Source organism: Cetorhinus maximus, chromosome 19 (genome assembly GCF_964194155.1).
Source record: "Cetorhinus maximus chromosome 19, sCetMax3.hap1.1, whole genome shotgun sequence".
NCBI lineage: Eukaryota > Metazoa > Chordata > Chondrichthyes > Lamniformes > Cetorhinidae > Cetorhinus > Cetorhinus maximus.
The window spans coordinates 54744807-54763654 of record NC_135897.1 but is presented as its reverse complement, the minus strand read 5'-3'; the positions used below and the strand labels follow the sequence as shown (position 1 = coordinate 54763654).

Sequence of the window (18848 nt, the reverse complement as noted above, 5' to 3'; positions counted from 1 at the left end):
ACACCCCCCCCACGGTCCGCACAGGCAGTGCTGAGCGCTGAAGCTCGCCTTTCAAGACAGGCAGGCCTTAATTGGCCCGCCAGCATGAAATCGCCTTCCGATCCTGATCGTCCTCGCTGAGCCCACCTGACATGAGTGAAATTCTGCCCTTGGTTAGAGCTCATCTGGGGTATTGTGTTAACTTTCGGGCACCAAAACCTGAGCAAAGATACACTGGCTTGTTTTGAAAGAGACAGACTTGGTGAGTTACCAAACTAATCATATACAGATTTTTGAATGAAAGTACACAGCTTGATAAAATCCAAGATTTGGCAGATATTCCAACAGTCCAGCTTCTCCACGAAGGCTGCATGTGGTACAAGATCAAAAGCCTCACACTAGTTGATAAAAGTAACGGAATTGGATTTCTCCCTCAGCCGCTTGATATTCTGCAATTTTATATAAAGCCTGACTCGCCCACATCATTCCCTTTGAGAGAAAAATGCAGCCAGTTCCTTTCTGAACATTTTGAGAGATCAAAAGTATTCAATGTGCATGTCATGATTTCAAACTAAGGAACAATCTTAAGAACTGTGGATGTGTGTGAGATATTGGGTAGCTTTTAGCCCGAGGTTTTCCTTTATTGTGGGTAGAAACCACCATAAGTAGAGTCTGGAGTATAGAAGGTATCCTTATTTCATTAAAAGTGAGTAAAGTTAGAGAATCTAACACTTCAACTGAATCCCTCATACAATATGTTTGCCTGTTTATCAACTCAAACACTTACATCTTGGTTTGACATGTCCCAGTAAGGTCTCTCTCCATATGACATCACTTCCCACATGACAATTCCATAGCTCCATACATCACTGGCTGAGGTGAATTTGCGATAGGCAATTGCTTCAGGGGCTGTCCATCTGATTGGAATTTTTCCGCCCTGGTAAAAAGAGAAAGTTATGTTCAGTTTCCCTTTATTTTTAACACATTAATACCAAGTTACATGCAACTTAAAACAAATGTCTCCTTCTTTTCAAGAGCAAACCATTTTAGCAGAAAGCTATAGCCTCTCTGCCATTTTACATCTTATTACTCCATTCACTGATGAGGGCAGAAGATTTCAATTTTATAAATTACAGAAAGGATGGGGGCTATTTTCAACTGCTGTTTCCCTGCTTCTCACCTGAAAAATGGAGTCCGGCAGAGGAAAATCAAGTGGGTTCCTTGGAGGTCCCTTTGAGTCCACGGCCAACGTGATTAAATTTTCAGGCATGGCTTTTAATAGCATGAGGTTGTTTATCATCATCATCATCAAAGGTTTATTTATTTAAAATCACCTTTTGTCACAGCCAAAGGCTGAAGTGAAGTGAGTTTTCCAATCTATCATTTTAAATATGTAAATTGGGTTGCTAGGACCCTGACTGCCATTTTCATAGATTTCTATGATGCATGTGCTGTTTGCACTAGGTCTAATTGTAGGAGGCGTTGAGTGGTCTAACCAAGGGTCATTGAAGGGAATGGTGAAAGCTGTTCCAAAAACAGCAGGGGAAATTTTTGAAGAGAATTTTTGTAGTACATGGAGAAGCAACAGTGCTTCCTTTGGACCCTACAATGTTACAGCGCCCGAATGACAGCCCTTTCTTGTCCAGCTACCCACATCAGTTCTCCCTCCCCCAGTAACAGGCCTGCTGCATTCGGGAGAAACAAGGTTACATGTAGCCTAACCAGTGGCCTTGGCCCTCTCCCGATAGCGTCCTCCCCTCAACTTTCGATCTTCCCCTGACACTGTATCACCCAGTCCTCTGGTTCACCAAAACAATAGCAAATTTAAAAATAAGATACTTGCAGATTTCATAGAAATATAACATTGAGAAACAATGAGAAGAAATAGCTTTAACAATGAAATGGAATGCTTTCAAACTGTGTGTTGGTAATTAAAAACATAATATAAAAACAGTGCTTGAACTGAATGTTACAACACAAAATGAAAAGTTTTATAATTTGTATCTTCAGACGGTTTTATGATTCATTTGCAGCCAGTATAAAATTTACAACTATTTTGTATTTTAACTACCTCATTTCAGAAAGAATTGCACAAAACATAACCCATTCTTGCCCTTACCAGTGAACTTGTGTAGGTTGGATCAGTCGGATCATCCTCCAAAAACCTCGACAACCCAAAATCAGACACTTTGCACACAAGGTTACTGTTGACCAGAATGTTCCTGGCTGCCAGATCTCTGTGCACATAGTTCATTTCTGACAAATATTTCATCCCAGCTGCAATTCCTCTTAACATGCCAACCAGCTGGATCACTGTGAACTGTCCATCATTCATCTGAAAAGCAGGCAAAATAACAACCAACAGGGTCAGAAATTCAATGAAGAAAATTTATTATGTATTCTGTTTCTGTAAAGGCAGCGGAAGAGAAGCTTGGGTTTCTTTGAAATTCCTGAGGCAACCCTGATGAAAAAAATGACATCCCTTCAATCAGGTGACTATAGAGTACACACCTGCACTGTATCACACAAAGAAATCTGCCAAGTGTGCTTGTATTTATTTACAGACCCTCAGCGAGCATATTAACCCCTATCATCAAATCCTTTCACTTCAGCTCAGGGAACCCATGAAATTCTATATAATTGAATGTTGCTGTGTCACATTTAATCTAAGTTTAGAGGGAACCCATGGACTAAAAAAAAAAATCATCATGCATAATAATAGGGGTAAAGTTCAGCTTTGATGGGGTATAAAGTGGTGGTAGCAGATTGGCTGTCCCGCCTGAATTTTCTTTCCGTAGATTTCAACCAGGCAAAGGGCTACTTGATAGAGAACACCATTCTATGTAAGGGGCCTTTAATTTTTCACTTACCCTGAGGAAGGAGTCCAAGGCACCATTCTCCATAAACTCAGTAACAATCATGACGGGACGGCTTTTAGTGACCACTCCCTCCAAATGGATAATATTTGGATGATCAAATTGTCCCATAATACTGGCTTCACTTAGGAAATCCCTTCGCTGTCTTTCCGTATAACCAGCCTTAAGCGTCTTTATTGCTACAAAAATCTCCCTTCGCCCTGGAAGTTTAAGGCGGCCTCTACATACTTCCCCAAATTCACCTGCACAAACAAAATTACAAATTAAATTTCAAATTTAGCATTACACAAAACATAGTAAATTTAGATATATTTTAGTATAAGAGATTGTCAATGCCTTTTAGTCTACCTGCTCCAATCACTTCTTCAATTTTTACGCAGGATACATCAATTTCCTTGGCAAATTCTCTGACAGCTTCATTTGGATCTTCATAAGTGAAAGGATCAATATATACCTTCATTCCTGGTGTGACTATTATTGCACAAGGAAAAGTGATAAATAGCATTAATGGAGAAATATGCATTACACTTTTTGGAACAATGGTTAGCTATGGAAAATAGAAACTGGACCTCATTGTACCCATTTTACAAGCACAAAATGAGAGGAATGGAAGTTGATTTTCAGCCATCCTGAAAACAGTGAAAGGCCCTTATCTATGTTTTCAATGCCATGGAGAAAGTGTTTTGGGATGAGCAGAGCAGAAGTTGGTCCTGCTGCAGTTAGGATTCTTCAGATTCCAATGCGGCTACCAGGAGGAGTAGGAATGCTCTCCATGGTTCCATAGTACTGTGAGTTCTTTGTCCCCACCCTACCCCACGCAACTCTATCCCATTCTGCACTTATCAGCACTTACAGGAGGCTGTTACCTTTGAACAGCCTGAATTTCAAAAACTGAAATGTTTGAGATGCCAATGGAGGCATAACAGGTGCTTCACTTCACCAACATATTGAAATGAGCCCTGAAGCTCAATTTTGGGTCACTCATGGGCCTCCTGCTTGAGCCATTTGCTGCCTACACCGCAGTGATTCTAGGCCTGAAAACATATTGAGACAAATTTCTGCTCCAATGTGCTTCTTGTGGAAAGGTTTCATGAAAGAACTTACTGTGGCCAGTGCTATATTGTTGGAGTTTCTCAGTGTATTCTGACTCAGTGCCACTTCCACGTTTCCTTCATTCAAAATAAGGAAAAAAATCATTTTATGTAAAACCTCTATTGTGATACCAAAAGCATTAAATATGCACAATGAGAATTCTTACAAAAGGCCTTTTTAAACAAGTGAAAATATTTAATTACCTGATGCACACAAATGCAATCACAAGCACTGCTACAATAAAAACCAGGCCTGCAGTGGCAGAACCTACAATCAGGGGCAATTGTTCTTGAATGCTTTTCCCACTCTCATCTAAATGGAAAAAAGACAGGTTTTAATTAAGAGCCCAACCAGTGAACGGTGGTTTCACAAATAGAAATAAAATCAAAGAAATGCAAAGCCCATAACAATCTGTGAATATTTTTATATGTACACTCCACTTTAACAAAGATTTATTCCTGGTCTTAAATCATCGTCTGCTTCCCACGGTTCTACAAAGTATCTGACCTCTTAAGGATTTATTCATTATTTTCCTTAAATCATTTGACAAATGCCACTAATAAATTATAACAAATGTCTAAAAATTAAACACGATTCAGATTACTCATTTTTTTTACAATACTGATAATACATTTGACATAGTGTTAATAAATTATCAGCAACAAATTTAACTTTATGTCTCCAAATACTTTTATTGAATGATGCCAGCTAAACTCTAAATAAAATAGACATACTTTCCGTCTGTGTCTGGAAGTCTACAGGTTCACTGTACTTTCCATATCCAGCCACTGTCCTGGCGCGCACCTGAACTCCATAAAAAGCTGTTGGCTTTAACCCTTCAATACGAATAGTGTTTTTCTGACTTGTAATGGTCGATGCTGTTGATTCATCTTGGTCCTGGATCAAAATAAATGTAAAAATATTGAGGAGAAAGTACGGGGTTAATAGTTATGTCCAATCCACAGCTCAGCAGCCCATGTGACTCAGAAAGTCAGGCTTATGGAAAAGTTCATTTTTTGTGAAAAAAAATATGATGAATTGTTTGATGCATTAGTGAGAAGACTATGCTACAAATGACTTTTTAAAAAACTGTTCGTATTCTCTGCAATGCTATTACTAAAATAGATTCCCTCATGAACGGTTTGAGAGGTTCTACAACTCTTTTTTCCCAGTAATCAACAGCACCAGGCACCGGTAAATAACTGAAAATAATTATCGGTAAGAGAATGCATCAGTGGTCTGGGATTCATGTTACTAAAGTACCAACATGCCTTATCTTTACAGCTTGATGCACAGCCTTACTGTACCTTTTCACGATATTTCAGTTCATAGTCCAGAATTATGCCATTGGGTTTTTCAGGTGCAAGCCATGATAGAGTCATGCTGTTTGAAGACGCACTCAATAAATGCACCATAAGCACAGGAGAAGGAGCTGCAAAGAATGCAAAAGCATTAAACATTGCCAACACATTTTTTTTAAGTTCCTGCCACCAAGCACTACCAACAGAACAAAAGGAGTTTACATTACAGGAGATCTTTTGACCCGCTGCATCTCTGACAGATCTTTACAGCAATCCAAAACGAACTCCATGGGGGGAATCTTCTCCCCGTCGGGTGGGCCGGTCGGGAGCGGGCGCGGAGCTGGTCGCCGCCCGCGATCGGCTGGGTGCTGCCATTTTATATGGGTGGGCCAATTAAGGCCCTCCCAGCGTAACGCACGCCTGGAAGTGCTCAGCGCTACCTGTGCGGGTGGTGGGAGGAGCCTGCGCTCTTTCGCGCATGCACGCAGAAATCTCCCTGAGGCACGGAGCTGCCTCAGGGAGATTAAGTTCTAACTGGAACTTCAAAATAAAAAAAAAGTTCAAAATCATTTACACATGTCCCTCATAGCGTCACATGAGCTGGGACATGTTTATCAAATGTTTGAAAAATATTTATTCATTTAATAAACCCTTCATGAAACCTCACCCCGCCTATGGATGAGGTTTCATGAAAAATGCGAAGGCCGCCTGGGCTCTTCACCTTCCCACCAACCTTAAGGTTGGACGGGCAGCCCTCTCAAATGGGTTAATTAGTTTGTTAATGGCCTTAACAGGCCTTTGACAGTTCGGCGGGCGTGCAGCCAACTCCGGTGCACGCCCACTGAATGAAAGATTGGAATGATGCGCGGTGACGTTGGGATACACGCCCGAACAGGAAATGCTGGCCCATGTTCCTGCTCACTCCCCATCGTACTGCATCTTCCTCTGTTTCAAATATGTTGCTAATTTTTCATTATGAAGATGAAGTGGCCACTGCTTCAATAACTCCCTATGCAAAGTGTTCACAGATCCAACAACCCTTTGAGAAAGAAATCTCCTGCCACTGTCCTCATTCCCATAGTGATAATTTTAAATTGGTGTCTCACTGAATCCTCAGCTAAGAATTAATTATTTGCAATGCGCTCTGCCAAAATTGTTCATAATTTTAAAAACCTCTATTAAATCTCTAAACATCTATCATTGTGCCAAGATTGAAGCCTAAAATGTACACGAATTTCCCTTAGCTTAAAGCCACAATTCTATAAAATTGTCCCATTTGTTCAACCACAAGGACAGACATTTGAAAGCATGTCCTGAGCAGCTGCATACTTCCATGAATGATGAATATGATGAAGTCTGCAGTAGGATATGTCCCATCTTGTGAGCGCAGTTATTCATCACATCTCACTGCACTCATGGCACATTCTATTTATAACAACGGTACTTTAGCTACAACTGCAGACAACAAATTCTTCTTGTTTATAACCCATAATATGTTTAAATTATTTTATTAATTTCATTCTAAACTCTTGTTAGTTTCATAAAAATTAAGCAAATTAACTTTCTTTTAATTTGCAATGAATTAGAAAATATTTTAAAATGCATTTTAATTATTTTTCATCCAAGATTATTATCTTAAGGTAATTACTCTTAAGATAATTATTTTTCATCTATCTCATCACTAAGGCCACCTGTTTCCACTTCTATAAAAGTGCCTGACTTGACCCCTACCTCAGCTTATCTGCTGCTGAAGCCTTCGTTCAATATCTTTGTTACTTCCAGACTTGACTATTTCAACGCACGCCTGGTCAGTTTCCCACTTTCTATCCTCCGTAAACTTGAGGTTGTCCAAATCTCTGCTGCCCATGTCCTAAGTTGCACCAAGTTCTGTTCACCCATCACCCCCATGCTCACTGACCTACATTGGCTCCTAGTTAAGCAATGTTCCACTTTAACACCCTCATCTTTGTTTTCAAATCCTTCATTGTCTTGGCCTTCATTATCAGCCCACAACCCAAGATATCTGTGGTCCTTCACTTCTGACCTCTTGAGCAACAACAATTTCAATCGTTCCATCATTGGCCATAGTGTGTTCAGCTTGCCTTGGCCCTGAACTCTGTAATTCCCTCCCTTAACCTCTCTTTCCTCCTGTAAGACGCTGCTGAAAAACTGCCTTTTTGACCAAGCTTTTGACCATCGGCCTAATATCTCCTTATGTGTTTTAGTGTTAAATTTTGCTTTATAATGTCCCTGTGAAGTGCCTTATGATGTTTTACTATGTTAAAGATGCTATGTAAATACAAGTTGTGTTTTTGTTGTTAAGGACACATATGTTCGCTTGCTTTCTAATTTATTGGTTTTGTACAGCAATCTACGTTAAGAGGGATATTATATCTTTCTCTGTCAACACAAGGAATTAAGTAGAATTGCAAGTGTACAGAACAAGTTCCATAGTCCTGCTGCAGTGTTTAAACCCAAACTATTTTGAAAGTTTTACCTATAGAGTGAAAGACTTCAGATTTCCTCCATTTGCAGCTCCTGTTGCGCAATTCCTCTAATCCAGTCAAGCAACAATAGAAACTAATACCGTCCATTAAACACCAATCAATGGACAAATTACATACATACTGCCTAGAGGTAAGATTCCCTTAACGGCCTAACCCAGAACATAGTCATCTGTCTCGCAAGGCCTAATTACAGCTACGCCATTCAGCACCTGGACTGCCAGTGTGAATTCCTGTCTGACAAAGCCTGATGGCATCCCACCAGCTGCTTCAGGCTGTGACTTAGCAGGTCCCCTAACACCATTTCATTGTGTCAGACTTATAACATAGAAAGTGCCAGATGACTGAATATTCAGGCTCTAATCACTGGAAGATAAGCTACAGTACAAAAGGGGAGCTTAATGTGAAAGTCAGACAAGTCCTAACCCCAAGGATGGTCACCCTCAAATAAATCCTCTCTTCTCAAGAGTCGAGAGCTTTCAATAATTGGAATCAAGGGTTTAGGAAACCTACAGGACTGTTGTCATTGCAACACATATCCTTTGTGTAGTGACACACAGAGCATAATCTTTAAGCAGATATAAAATGTGAATGTGTGTGTCTGCTAAACACATATAAAAATCTAACACAACACAGTTATTGCAAACTTGGTGCAAATGTATTTTTTTTGTGCAACAAATGCGTGTCAAAGCTCTGGCCTGAATTTTTCCCGCATCGGGCTGGCTCGGTGGGAGCGGGCGGGGATGGTCGAGGAGCCGATCACCACCCGCCATCGGCACTGCATCGCCATTGTACGTGGGCGAGCCAGTTTATGCCCGCCCAGCGTAATGCGCGAACGGTAGTGCTGGGCACTACCTGCGCAGGCGGGTGGAGGAGGGAGAGTCAGGGCCAGCGCTCTTTTGCGCATGCGCTCGAAAGAGCACTACAATCTCCCTGAGGCACGGAGCTGCCTCAGGGAGATTGAAGTGGTTTTAAACATTTTTTTTTTTTACAGACATTGGGAAGAATTTTTCCATCGGCGAGTGGGGGCACGGCCTGCTCGCTGGTGCGCGAAATGACATGCAGTGGCATCAGGCGGGCATCCCGACATCGCCGCGCATCATTTAGATTGTCAGTTCAGCAGGCGCGCAGCCGCCGAACTGTCAAAGGCCTATTAAGGCCATTAACAAAGTAATTAAAGTTGTTAAGAATGCTGCCCATCCAATCTTAAGGTTAACAGGCAGGCGAAGAGCCCAGGCAGCCTTTGTATTTTTCATGAAATCTCATCTAAGGGCGGGATGAGGTTTCATGGAGGGTTTATTAATTAAATATAAGTTTTTGAAAAAATTAATGGACATGTCCCAGCTCATGTGAGTTTCACATGAGGGGGCATGTCCTTAAAACTCTTTTTCACCTTAATTAATTTTTCCAGGAATTAAACTAATCTCCACGCTCTTTCGTGCCCATTCGTGAAAGAGCGCAGGCTTTAACTCAGGGACTCCCCCCCCGCCCCTGCCCACACAGGGAGTGCACAGCGCTTCCGGGTGTGCGTCACGCTGTGCGGGCCTTAACTGGCCCACCCATGTAAAATGGTGGTGCGGACCTGATCGGGGGCGCCAGTCGGGTTCGCGCCCGCTCCCGCCCGCATAACCAATTCAGCCCATTAAAAATTTAATGAAACATGTCCGCTCATGTGACTGTGTCACACGAGATGGGACATGTTTTTATTTTTCATATAAACTTTTTATTTACGTAGTAAATGCTTTAGGAAACCTCATCCCGCTTGTAGATGAGGTTCCTAAAAAACGTAAAGGCCGCTTAGCCTTTTCATCTGCCCGCCAACCTTAAGGTTGAACGGGCTGTGTAAACTTGACATTTGTTACTTCGTCAACAGCCTTAATAGGCCTATCAATTATCAGTGGGTGCGCAGCCAACTCCGGTGTGCGCTTGCCGAACGAAACATCACGAGGCAGCGCGATGGCGTCAGGACGCACGCCCGATGTCATCGCGCGTCATTTTATGTGCCGATGTATCGGGCCCGCCCCTGCACTGAGAAGTCCTGGCCTGCATTTCTTCAATATCCATGTTTTCTTTGCAGCCAGGAGCTGTAATACTTCAGTTGCAGTTTCCTTTTAACAGTGTAAAATAAATATATTTGTTGTTTTTTACTACGTGGGCAGGGCCAATGATGACACTGATGGGGCTAATTGTCCTGCTGCAACCAATAATTGTCATCTGCACAAGCATAAAGTCCAGGCATGGTTGCTGCAATAACTGAATTTTAATCTTCCTGTGTCGGTTTCAGGTAGTGTACAAAGGTGCTTTTGAGCTGGTGTGATAGGCCAAGTAGGAACAGGGCAGAGCTTTTGGGATAGTGGAGATGGATGGAGATGAGGTATAGTAGGGGAAAGAAGTCATGAGTAGGGGTGGTCTACAGGCCCCCTAACATTAATCACAATGTAGGACAAAGTATAAAAGAAGAAATATTGGATGCTTGTGATAAAGGGGTGGCAATAAGCATGGGTGCCTCTAATCTACATTTAAATGGGAAAAATCAGATTGGCAATAGTAGCCTGGATGAGGAGCTCATAGAATTCTTTTGAGATAGTTTCTTAGAGTAGCACATTCTGGAACCAACCAGGGAGCAGGTTATATTTGACTTGGGATTGTGTACTATGACAGTATTAATTAATGACCTCAGGGTAAAGGCACCCTAGTTAGCAGCGACCACAATATGATTGAATTTTACATCCAGAATGAAAGGGAGAAGAGTGGATCTAAGACTAGTATTTTAAACTTAAATAAGGATGACTATGTGGGCATGAAAGCTGAGCTAGCTGAAGTTAACTGGGATACTAGGCTGCTGGATCAATAGAGAAGCAGTAGCAGACATTTAAGGGGATTATTCAGAATACTCAGAATAAGTATATTCCGACTATAAAGAAAAATTCTAAAGGGAGGACCCACCATCTGAGGTTAACCAAAGAAGTTAAGGAAAGCATCAAACTTAAGAAAAAAAGCATGTAACTGTGCAAAGATGAGTGGCAGGTCAGATGATTGGTCAGAATATAAAGAATGGCAGACAACTAGAAGGTTAATCAGGGGAAAAGAGTAGGTAAAGTGAGTGCTGGTCCTCTAGAGAGTGAGGATGGGGAGTTAATAGTAGATAATAAAGAAATAGCAGATCAAATGAACAAATATTTTGCTTCTGTCTTCACTATAGAGGATATAAAAACATTCCAGTAATAGCTATAAATCAGGAGGTGGAGGGGAGAAAGGGGCTTGGTGAAATTACAATCACTAGGGAAGTGGTACTGAGCAAACTGATGGAGCTGCAGGCTGACAAGTCTCTGGGTCTAAGAAGAGGTGGCTAATGAGGTTGTAGATGCATTGGTGTTAATTTTCCAAAATTCCCTAGATTCTGGAAAGGTTCCATCAGGCTGGAAAGTAGCAAATATAACCCCGAGAAGAGAGGGAGGCAAAAAGCAGGAAACTATAGACTAGTTAGCCTGATGTCTGTCGTGGGGAAGGTGTTAAGAGTCGATCGTTAAAGAGGTGATGGGCACTTAGAAAAATACCAGATCGTCGTGAAGAGTAAGAGTGGTTTTGTGAAAGGGAAATCATGTTTAAACAATTTGTTTGTGTTCTTTGAAGGAGTAACAAGTGCTGTGGATAAAGGGGAGCCTGTAGACATACTGTACTTGGATTTCCAGAAAGCATTTAATAAGGTGCCACATCAAAGGTTATTGAGGGAATAAAAGCTCATTGTACAAGAAGTAATATATTAGCATGGATAGCAGATTGGCTGGCTGGCAGAAAACAGGAAGCATGCATAAATGGGTCTTTTTCTGGTTAGCAGTATGTGACTAGTGAGGTCTTGCAGGGGTCTGTGCCGGGGCCTCAACTTTTTACAATTTGTATTAATGACTTAGATGAGGAGAGCAAAGGCATGGTAGTTAAATTTGCAGATGACACAAAGATAGGTAGGAAAGCATGTTGTGAAGAAGACGTAAGGAGTTTGCAGACAGATATAGATAAATTGAGTGAGCGGGCAAAAATCTGGCAGATGGAATATAATGTGGGAAAATGTGAAGTTGTTCACTTTAGCAGGGGGAATAAAAAAGCATGGTATTACTTAAATGGAGAATGACTACAGAATTCAGAGGTGCAGAGGGATCTAGGTGTTCTTCTGCATGTGTCACAAAACGTTAGCATGCAGGTACAGCAAGTAATCAAGAAGGTTAATGGAATACTATCCTTTGTGATGCAAGGAATTGAACATGAAAGTAAGGATGTTATGCTTCTATTATACAGGGCATTGGTGAGACCGCACCTCGAATACTGTGTGCAGTTTTGGTCTCCTTATTTAAGGAAGGTTGTAAGTGCGTTCATTGGAGGCGGTTCAGTGGAGGTTTACTAGATTGACACCTGGAATGAGCGGGCTATCTTATGAGGAAAGGTTGGACAAGCTGGGCTTGTTTCCACTGGCGTTTAGAAGAGTGAGGGTTGACTTGATTGAAGAATATAAGATCCTAGATGGTCTTGACAAAGTGGACATGGAAAGGATATTTCCTCTTGTGGGTTAGTCCAGAACTAGGGGGCACTGTTTTAAAATTATAGGGTAGAGATGAGGAGAATTTTTTTTCTCTCAGAGGGTTGTGCGACTTTGGAATTCACTGCCTCAGAAGGTGGTGGAGGCGGGGTCACTGAATATTTTTAAGGCAGAGGTAGATGGATTTTGTTAGGCAAGGGAATCAAAGGTTATTGGTGGTAGATGGGAATGTAGAACTTGAAACACAAGCAGATCAGCCATGATCTCATTGAATTGCGCAGCAGGCTCAAGGGGCCGAGTGGCCTACTTCTGCTCCTATTTTGTATATTTGTACGTTTGTATCAACTCAGACATATTTAATTGTATGCATCCTTATACTAACCCAAAAAATGAAAGGAGACAATAAAGGTTTTATCAGGGATCTCCAAGTGTTACACCCTGGCTTGAGCCATGCTGGAAACCATTAATATTTTAAACATTGACTATTATTCTGACAGAAAAAAACGAGCTTGGAGAAGGATGTTGCCAGAAAACCAGCACTCTGGCAGATGCTGCAAAATTCCACACCTGCCCACCTCCATGCTCACCCACCTCTGCACTGAAGCCTAAAAATTCAGCTTGCGGTTTTGAAGTTAGTGCCAATTGTGTTTACATTAATTGAAAATGAAAGATCCAGATTTTTTGGTTGTACTGATGGAGAAATTGTGAGTGTTCAGCGTCATTACCCTGTGAAACAGACAGCAAACTCTGGCGTCCCCACCTTGCTGTCAGAGGTATCCTGCTCCTCTACAGGGTGCACTGTTGTAGTCTTCACAGATACAATCAACACAAAAAATCAATGATTTCTCTATACCACACTGGGCCCATTCATTGAATTGTTTATTAGGGAGCTGAAAAATGGAAATGTTTAGATTTTATATGGATATTACAATCTTAAATGTTGAAATACTGCTCTACTTACCAGCCTGATTTGTAGTAATGTTAACTGCTGCAAACTGAGGAGGATATGGATTCTTGCTGGAGACACCATTTACTGCTTGGATTTCGAATGTATATCGGGTGTGAGCCAAAAGATTACTGATAAACACCTGCCTTTCTGTCAGGCCCAGCTGGCGTGGGACAAACTCTACATTGTCATCGCATCTGGAGCAGATTTTGCCTTCCACACTGCACTTCTTGCAGATGATATTATAGAGCAGGTCATCACGGCCACCAGTATCCCGTGGCTCACTCCATTCCAAGCTCAGGGAGGTCTTATTCACATTTGAAATAACATTACGTGCAGCAGAAGGCACACCTTAGCAAAATTGAAATTGAAAATGAAAGTTAGAATGTATGTTGAACATAGGTACATTCAACATGTATAAATGTTGAATACATTCTGCTTATAATACAATGTTTTGTGTTATATTACATATGGTATATCATATAACTTATTATGCAAATTATTGGCCTGCAAACATTGAATTAAAATATACAAAAATCTGTTTACATTTTATTTCACAGACAGTAATCTTTTCAATGAATCAATCTATAAAACAATTCAAATATACAAATAGACTATCAGGAAATAGACTGCAATATTTACTTTCCTTCTTCATTGTAAAGTGGGAGTAGATTTGCAACTACTTATTAAAATGCAACATTATTAGCATTTTGAGTCAACTGGAATATTTTACAAAGCAGGTTGAAAGGTTATAACATCAGCTTTAAAAAAAAGTCTTTGAAGGTCACTGGAAAGGCAAATTAGTGTTTAAAAAGTAAAAGTTATAAAATGCAATGGGGTTCTGCTTTTACTGATAAGCTGGCCATGGAAGCATCTGAGACCTTAATTTTATAGAAGGCAGAATGCAACTACAGATGTACTTTTAACAAACAGACTCGTGCCTGCATTGTGCTGATAAAAGATCTAGAAGGCATCTGAGATAGTGACAAACGTTTAAATGCAAGGTAGATGTTGTAAAGTGTTTTTTTCACCAAATGTATTCGGTGAAACTATTTGCAGGGAATCTATTTAGGAAAGATAACATTTGGTTTGAAAGGATAAATACAACATTTCTTTACCATTTATTCAGCCCTAAGGTCACTACCAAGCAGGGATTCTATACACTGACCTGATATGAAACTGCAATCCAAACCTACTAGTCTCCTATTTTGTTCTTAGCTCATTCCTCACTTATTTGGTCTAAAGCATGTTGGAACAATGAACATAGAATAAATATGACAAACCCAGAAAACGCAGTCATTTGCTTCACTGGCACTAAGATATTCAGAGAGACATTGCAGGTTCTTTAAAGAATTAAGGTGTTTTTGTACTGGGGCTGCTTTCTTTTTAATAAAATCTCTTCCCAAAATCACAAGATAATTAGGGATGAGGAAGGTTATTCTGCCCGTATTAAGGCGTCCATTCAGAAATATCCTGATGTCTCCTCGGTTTAATATCCAACTTGTTTCTTAAATAATTTTACAGTTTCTGCCACAGATTTTATTGCCCTTTCTGATGAATTAATATCAGTCCTTTTCTAGCTTGAACTGCTGTCCTATAATTCTGTTTTCACTCTTAATTTAGCTACTCTGCATTCACTTAACTATGCCTCTATAATGTCACCGCACCAACGCTTCCTTTCTGGGTTGAAAAGCCCAAGTTTCTCCAATTTTTTATCATGTCTCAGATTGGTGGCACAAGGAATCAGCCTCATGGTTCTTATGTGCACTGGTATAGTGTCTGAATGAATGTTTCATTTGTCTCTTGGTGAACAGAAATGGATGTAGTTTTTAAGGCGTGGTTTAGTTTTCTGATGAATTAACTCATCTGATTTATATCCTACTGTTTAGAGTGCCTGGTAAACATTCTGTTGGCTTTCTTGATCGCTGCTTTCCACCAGTTAGCCACATTTAGTGTCAAATCAACTAAGACTCCTATTTCTCTCTCAGCTTTACCTTTAGCTAGTTCAGTAATATTTATTGATCATGTGCGTCATCTATTTTTTTCCATTCTTGGCTGCATTTGCTTTATCTGCTATTGACCCACATGTTGTCCAACTCCTATTGTTTCTAATTTGACTATTCTCATTCCCCCATAATGTGTCTCCCACTTTAACACAGCTCCTGGAATGAATACTCATTGTTTCCTAGTCTCCCATCAGTTTCTTTTTCATTATGAAGAATTCCTTATAATCCCCACAGTTTAACTAATGGCCTTTCTTGGGAAATTTAGCAACAGCCTTTTAGAAGTTAAAGTGCATATCATAGGGCTTTCAACTTCCCCACCTCTGATTTTCTCCCCTTACACCTGGGCTGTATGCTTGAATTCTTGCTATACTATTCCATGTTGCCAAGCCTGCATTGGGACTGCTAAAGATGAAATTTTACCCCTCATCTCTGAAGACAGCAGGTTACAGCTGGGTATGGTTCCATTGGCAATGTTTTGGTACTTTCCCTTAATAATATTTCATGATTTGAGGCTGAAGTGGTGGTAAATAATTTGATAGAATTGAGTCATGAACATTTTTGACAATTATGGTACCATGGCACAGGCTGGGATCTTCCTGGTACAGCCCTCGTCACATTATGCAGTGCATTGATTCACTGAAAGAATTCATTTCTCCCCTAATAGTCTTGTTGAGATACAAATGATCACACCAAAGTCTGTGTAGGATATGCACCCCTCTCCAGATATAATTTAATCCAAATTAATGCCATTATTGTGTTTCAGATTAAGCACAGCGTTGAAAATACTGTATAAGAGAAATATGAAGTCTAATTCAATGAGTGACAGCAATTACCTCAGTAAGATCCTAGCAATCATTGTTATGAATGGTATCAAGTTTTAATTTGATTATTTAACCATTTTTTTCTTCTCATGAGACTTTTTGGGAAATTTGAGAGTTTTGATTTTTATACGTAAGGATTTTTTTGAAAGTAGAAATATGTATTTTCACAACAATATTCAGTCAAGCTAATAAAATCACCCTTCAGTACTTGTATTTCAAGGGCCCCTATAGCATGCTTTACTGGCACTCTGATATTTACTTACAAATAGATTCTTTTTAAAATATACATGTTAGCATGTTTCAACAAAGGTCAAGAATTTTTGAGACTAAGCACCCAGTGACTGCTCAAATAGTGTAAAACATTCTCAGTGATCAGCTGAATCATTTCATATCTGCACTAAGGCTGCCAACATGGACAAAATACGCATGTAACCACTTTGAAAAGTGCTCAGGTTTAAAATTAATGTGCAGTAACTACACACAGACATGGTTGCTTAAGATTTACAGACTAGCAGCATGGTCATTAATGTGTCAGAGGTGCCTTTACTATTCTAGGTAATTAAACTGCAAATAACCCAATGGCACTATAAAAATATATCTGTCTCAGACATGTTCCCCCTAGTGCCATAAAAAGTAGAAACTAATGGGTTTGGGATCACAGGGAAAACAGAAAGAAGATTATAAAAGCCTTGGAAGTGGTTTAAAAACTGCTGTCTTTGTTCTTGTAAGTCACTGTCTGCTTTAAAGTCCTTCTCAACACAAACTGTTATTTAGATCTGTAAAATAATCTATGTGAGTAAGATTATATCCTGGTTTAGGCAGCTTAGGTTCTGCAATTATTGTACCAATGCTGAGAAGACTGCACTTAATTAGTGTTTAAAATATTTGGAGCTTGGTTGGATATAATGTAATTGTTTCAGAAGGGTATGATATTACCAACTGCTACACTGGTCATGTTCATTTGGCTGTGTTTCAGTTTACATGTATAATGTTAAATAGTATGAGAATCTGTTGTTAAATTTACAATTAAGTGGAATAATGTGAGCGGCATGGTGGTTCATTGGTTAGTGCTGTTCCCTCACAGCTCCAGGGACCAGGGTTTGATTCTGACTTTGGGTGTCTGTCTGCCTGTGTGGAGTTTGCATGTTATTCCTATGTCCATGTGGATTTTTGCTGGGTGCTCTGGTTTCCTCCCACTGTCCAAAGACATGCTGGTTAGGTGGATTGGCTGTGGTTAAATTGCCTCTTAGTGTGTGTGCCCTGTGATGGACTGGTGTCCTGCTTAGTGCCCATTGTCTGTCAGGGTAGGCTCTGACTCTCCGTGACCCTGAATTGGATAAGGCATTTGTGGAACAGTGAGTGAAATAATGGCAGAGTAATGTTTCTGATCAGTGTGGCCTTGAGTATTTTGACCTTCAACTTTGGGTGGACAATGAAGGGAGTTAGGATGTATGTGTGGCTTTATCATGGTCTAGCACTAGCTTGATTTCATAATTATAATAGTTTTTATTATTTTAAAACCTGCAAGGAGAATTCAGACATAACTGCTGCATTGAAAAATAAATAAGCTCCACTTAAGTATAGGTTAAAGGTGAGAATATAACATAAAGCATGTTATTTCAGAGCATTATAAGGCTTAGCAAAGATTTGGAAATTGGTTAATTGGCTATGTTGCTGGTGTTGGCATTTTAAATATCATATTTGGAGTTTTAACAGGAGAACAATTGAGATAAAAGTGCTCTCTGACCGTGTAGGAGATTAACACACATATATGGGTATCAGAACAGTGTCCTGGAATTGTAATCAATTCTGTGAGAATGGGTCTTTATTACAAAACCAAGCAAGCTTAATATAAATGGCACTCTACTAGAAAAGTGTTACATTTCTTGTTGACATAAACAAATAGGGGCCAATGACTAACTTGTGCATCCCATCTCAGGCTGGTCACTGTCTGCTCGATAGAATCCACTTTTGCAGGGACAGATAGTGGCTGCTTCGGAGTTGATCCTGCTGTTAGATGGGCAAAGGGAGCAAGGTTCCTGCCCCTGTTTGGATTTGAATTTTCCTAGGCCACAAGCTGAAAACCAAATACAAACAATAATTAGGAACATAATATTTTAACATTAAATACATTTGGATGTTTAAGCATTGCTAGCAAGTCATTAGAACAAAGAGCTTCCCCTGCAGGGACAAAACCACATTTGGAAAGAACATCAGTAAATTTTCCTTAGGAAGGAAGTGATGCCACCATCGATAATCATAAAAATGCCTGAGATTCAAGCTGCAGAAATGGAGACCTAAGATTGCAGTCAAACACACAAAAAAGACACAGATTGTTTGAAGTAGACAGTGTATTAACATTCAAAGATAATAAAGCTAATGCAGTTCTACTGTTACATGCTTCCTTTTTCCCCATGTTACATGGGGTTGCCACAATGGTGGTAGATTACCTTCATAGCAACCATATTTTTTTGCATTTGGATGCCTTTCCTACTACCACCCCTCCCCATTTATCTAGGCTGGGGACCAGCACCAGTACAGGCTGGCTTGTCTGCACCAGTGGCTGGGCTCTTTCATAGTCAATAAGTCCTAATATGGGACTTGAACCTGGGGACTTCTGACTCAGAGACAGGTGAGCTATCCACTGAGTCACTCCAGGTCCTACATTTAGCAACTAGCTTATTGCACCATATTTGCAAAGCAGTAAAACACATGCAGGAGCAGAACACTTTGGTTCCTTGAATTCAACACCAAAAATGTTCAAAAGAATCTGAAGAAACTCTTCAACTTTG

General features: G+C 40.2%; 1 protein-coding gene across 5 annotated transcripts in view; it reads right to left on the bottom strand.

Annotated features, from left to right (window-relative positions):
• Positions 1-18848, bottom strand: part of LOC144693814 (ephrin type-B receptor 3-like) — a 109591-nt gene that overhangs the window by 17778 nt on the left and 72965 nt on the right. For 3 of the 5 annotated variants that reach the window (XM_078563861.1, XM_078563864.1, XM_078563865.1), the window contains exons 4-13: positions 17978-18133; positions 13245-13580; positions 5255-5379; positions 4682-4844; positions 4151-4259; positions 3960-4024; positions 3192-3326; positions 2850-3097; positions 2099-2314; positions 767-916 (exon numbers count right to left, since the gene is read on the bottom strand). In XM_078563861.1, coding sequence (XP_078419987.1) covers positions 767-916; positions 2099-2314; positions 2850-3097; positions 3192-3326; positions 3960-4024; positions 4151-4259; positions 4682-4844; positions 5255-5379; positions 13245-13580; positions 17978-18133 — 1703 coding nt within the window. The remainder of the gene's footprint in view (positions 1-766; positions 917-2098; positions 2315-2849; positions 3098-3191; positions 3327-3959; positions 4025-4150; positions 4260-4681; positions 4845-5254; positions 5380-13244; positions 13581-17977; positions 18134-18848) is intronic. The other 2 variants (XM_078563863.1, XM_078563866.1) reach the window with 1 other exon arrangement.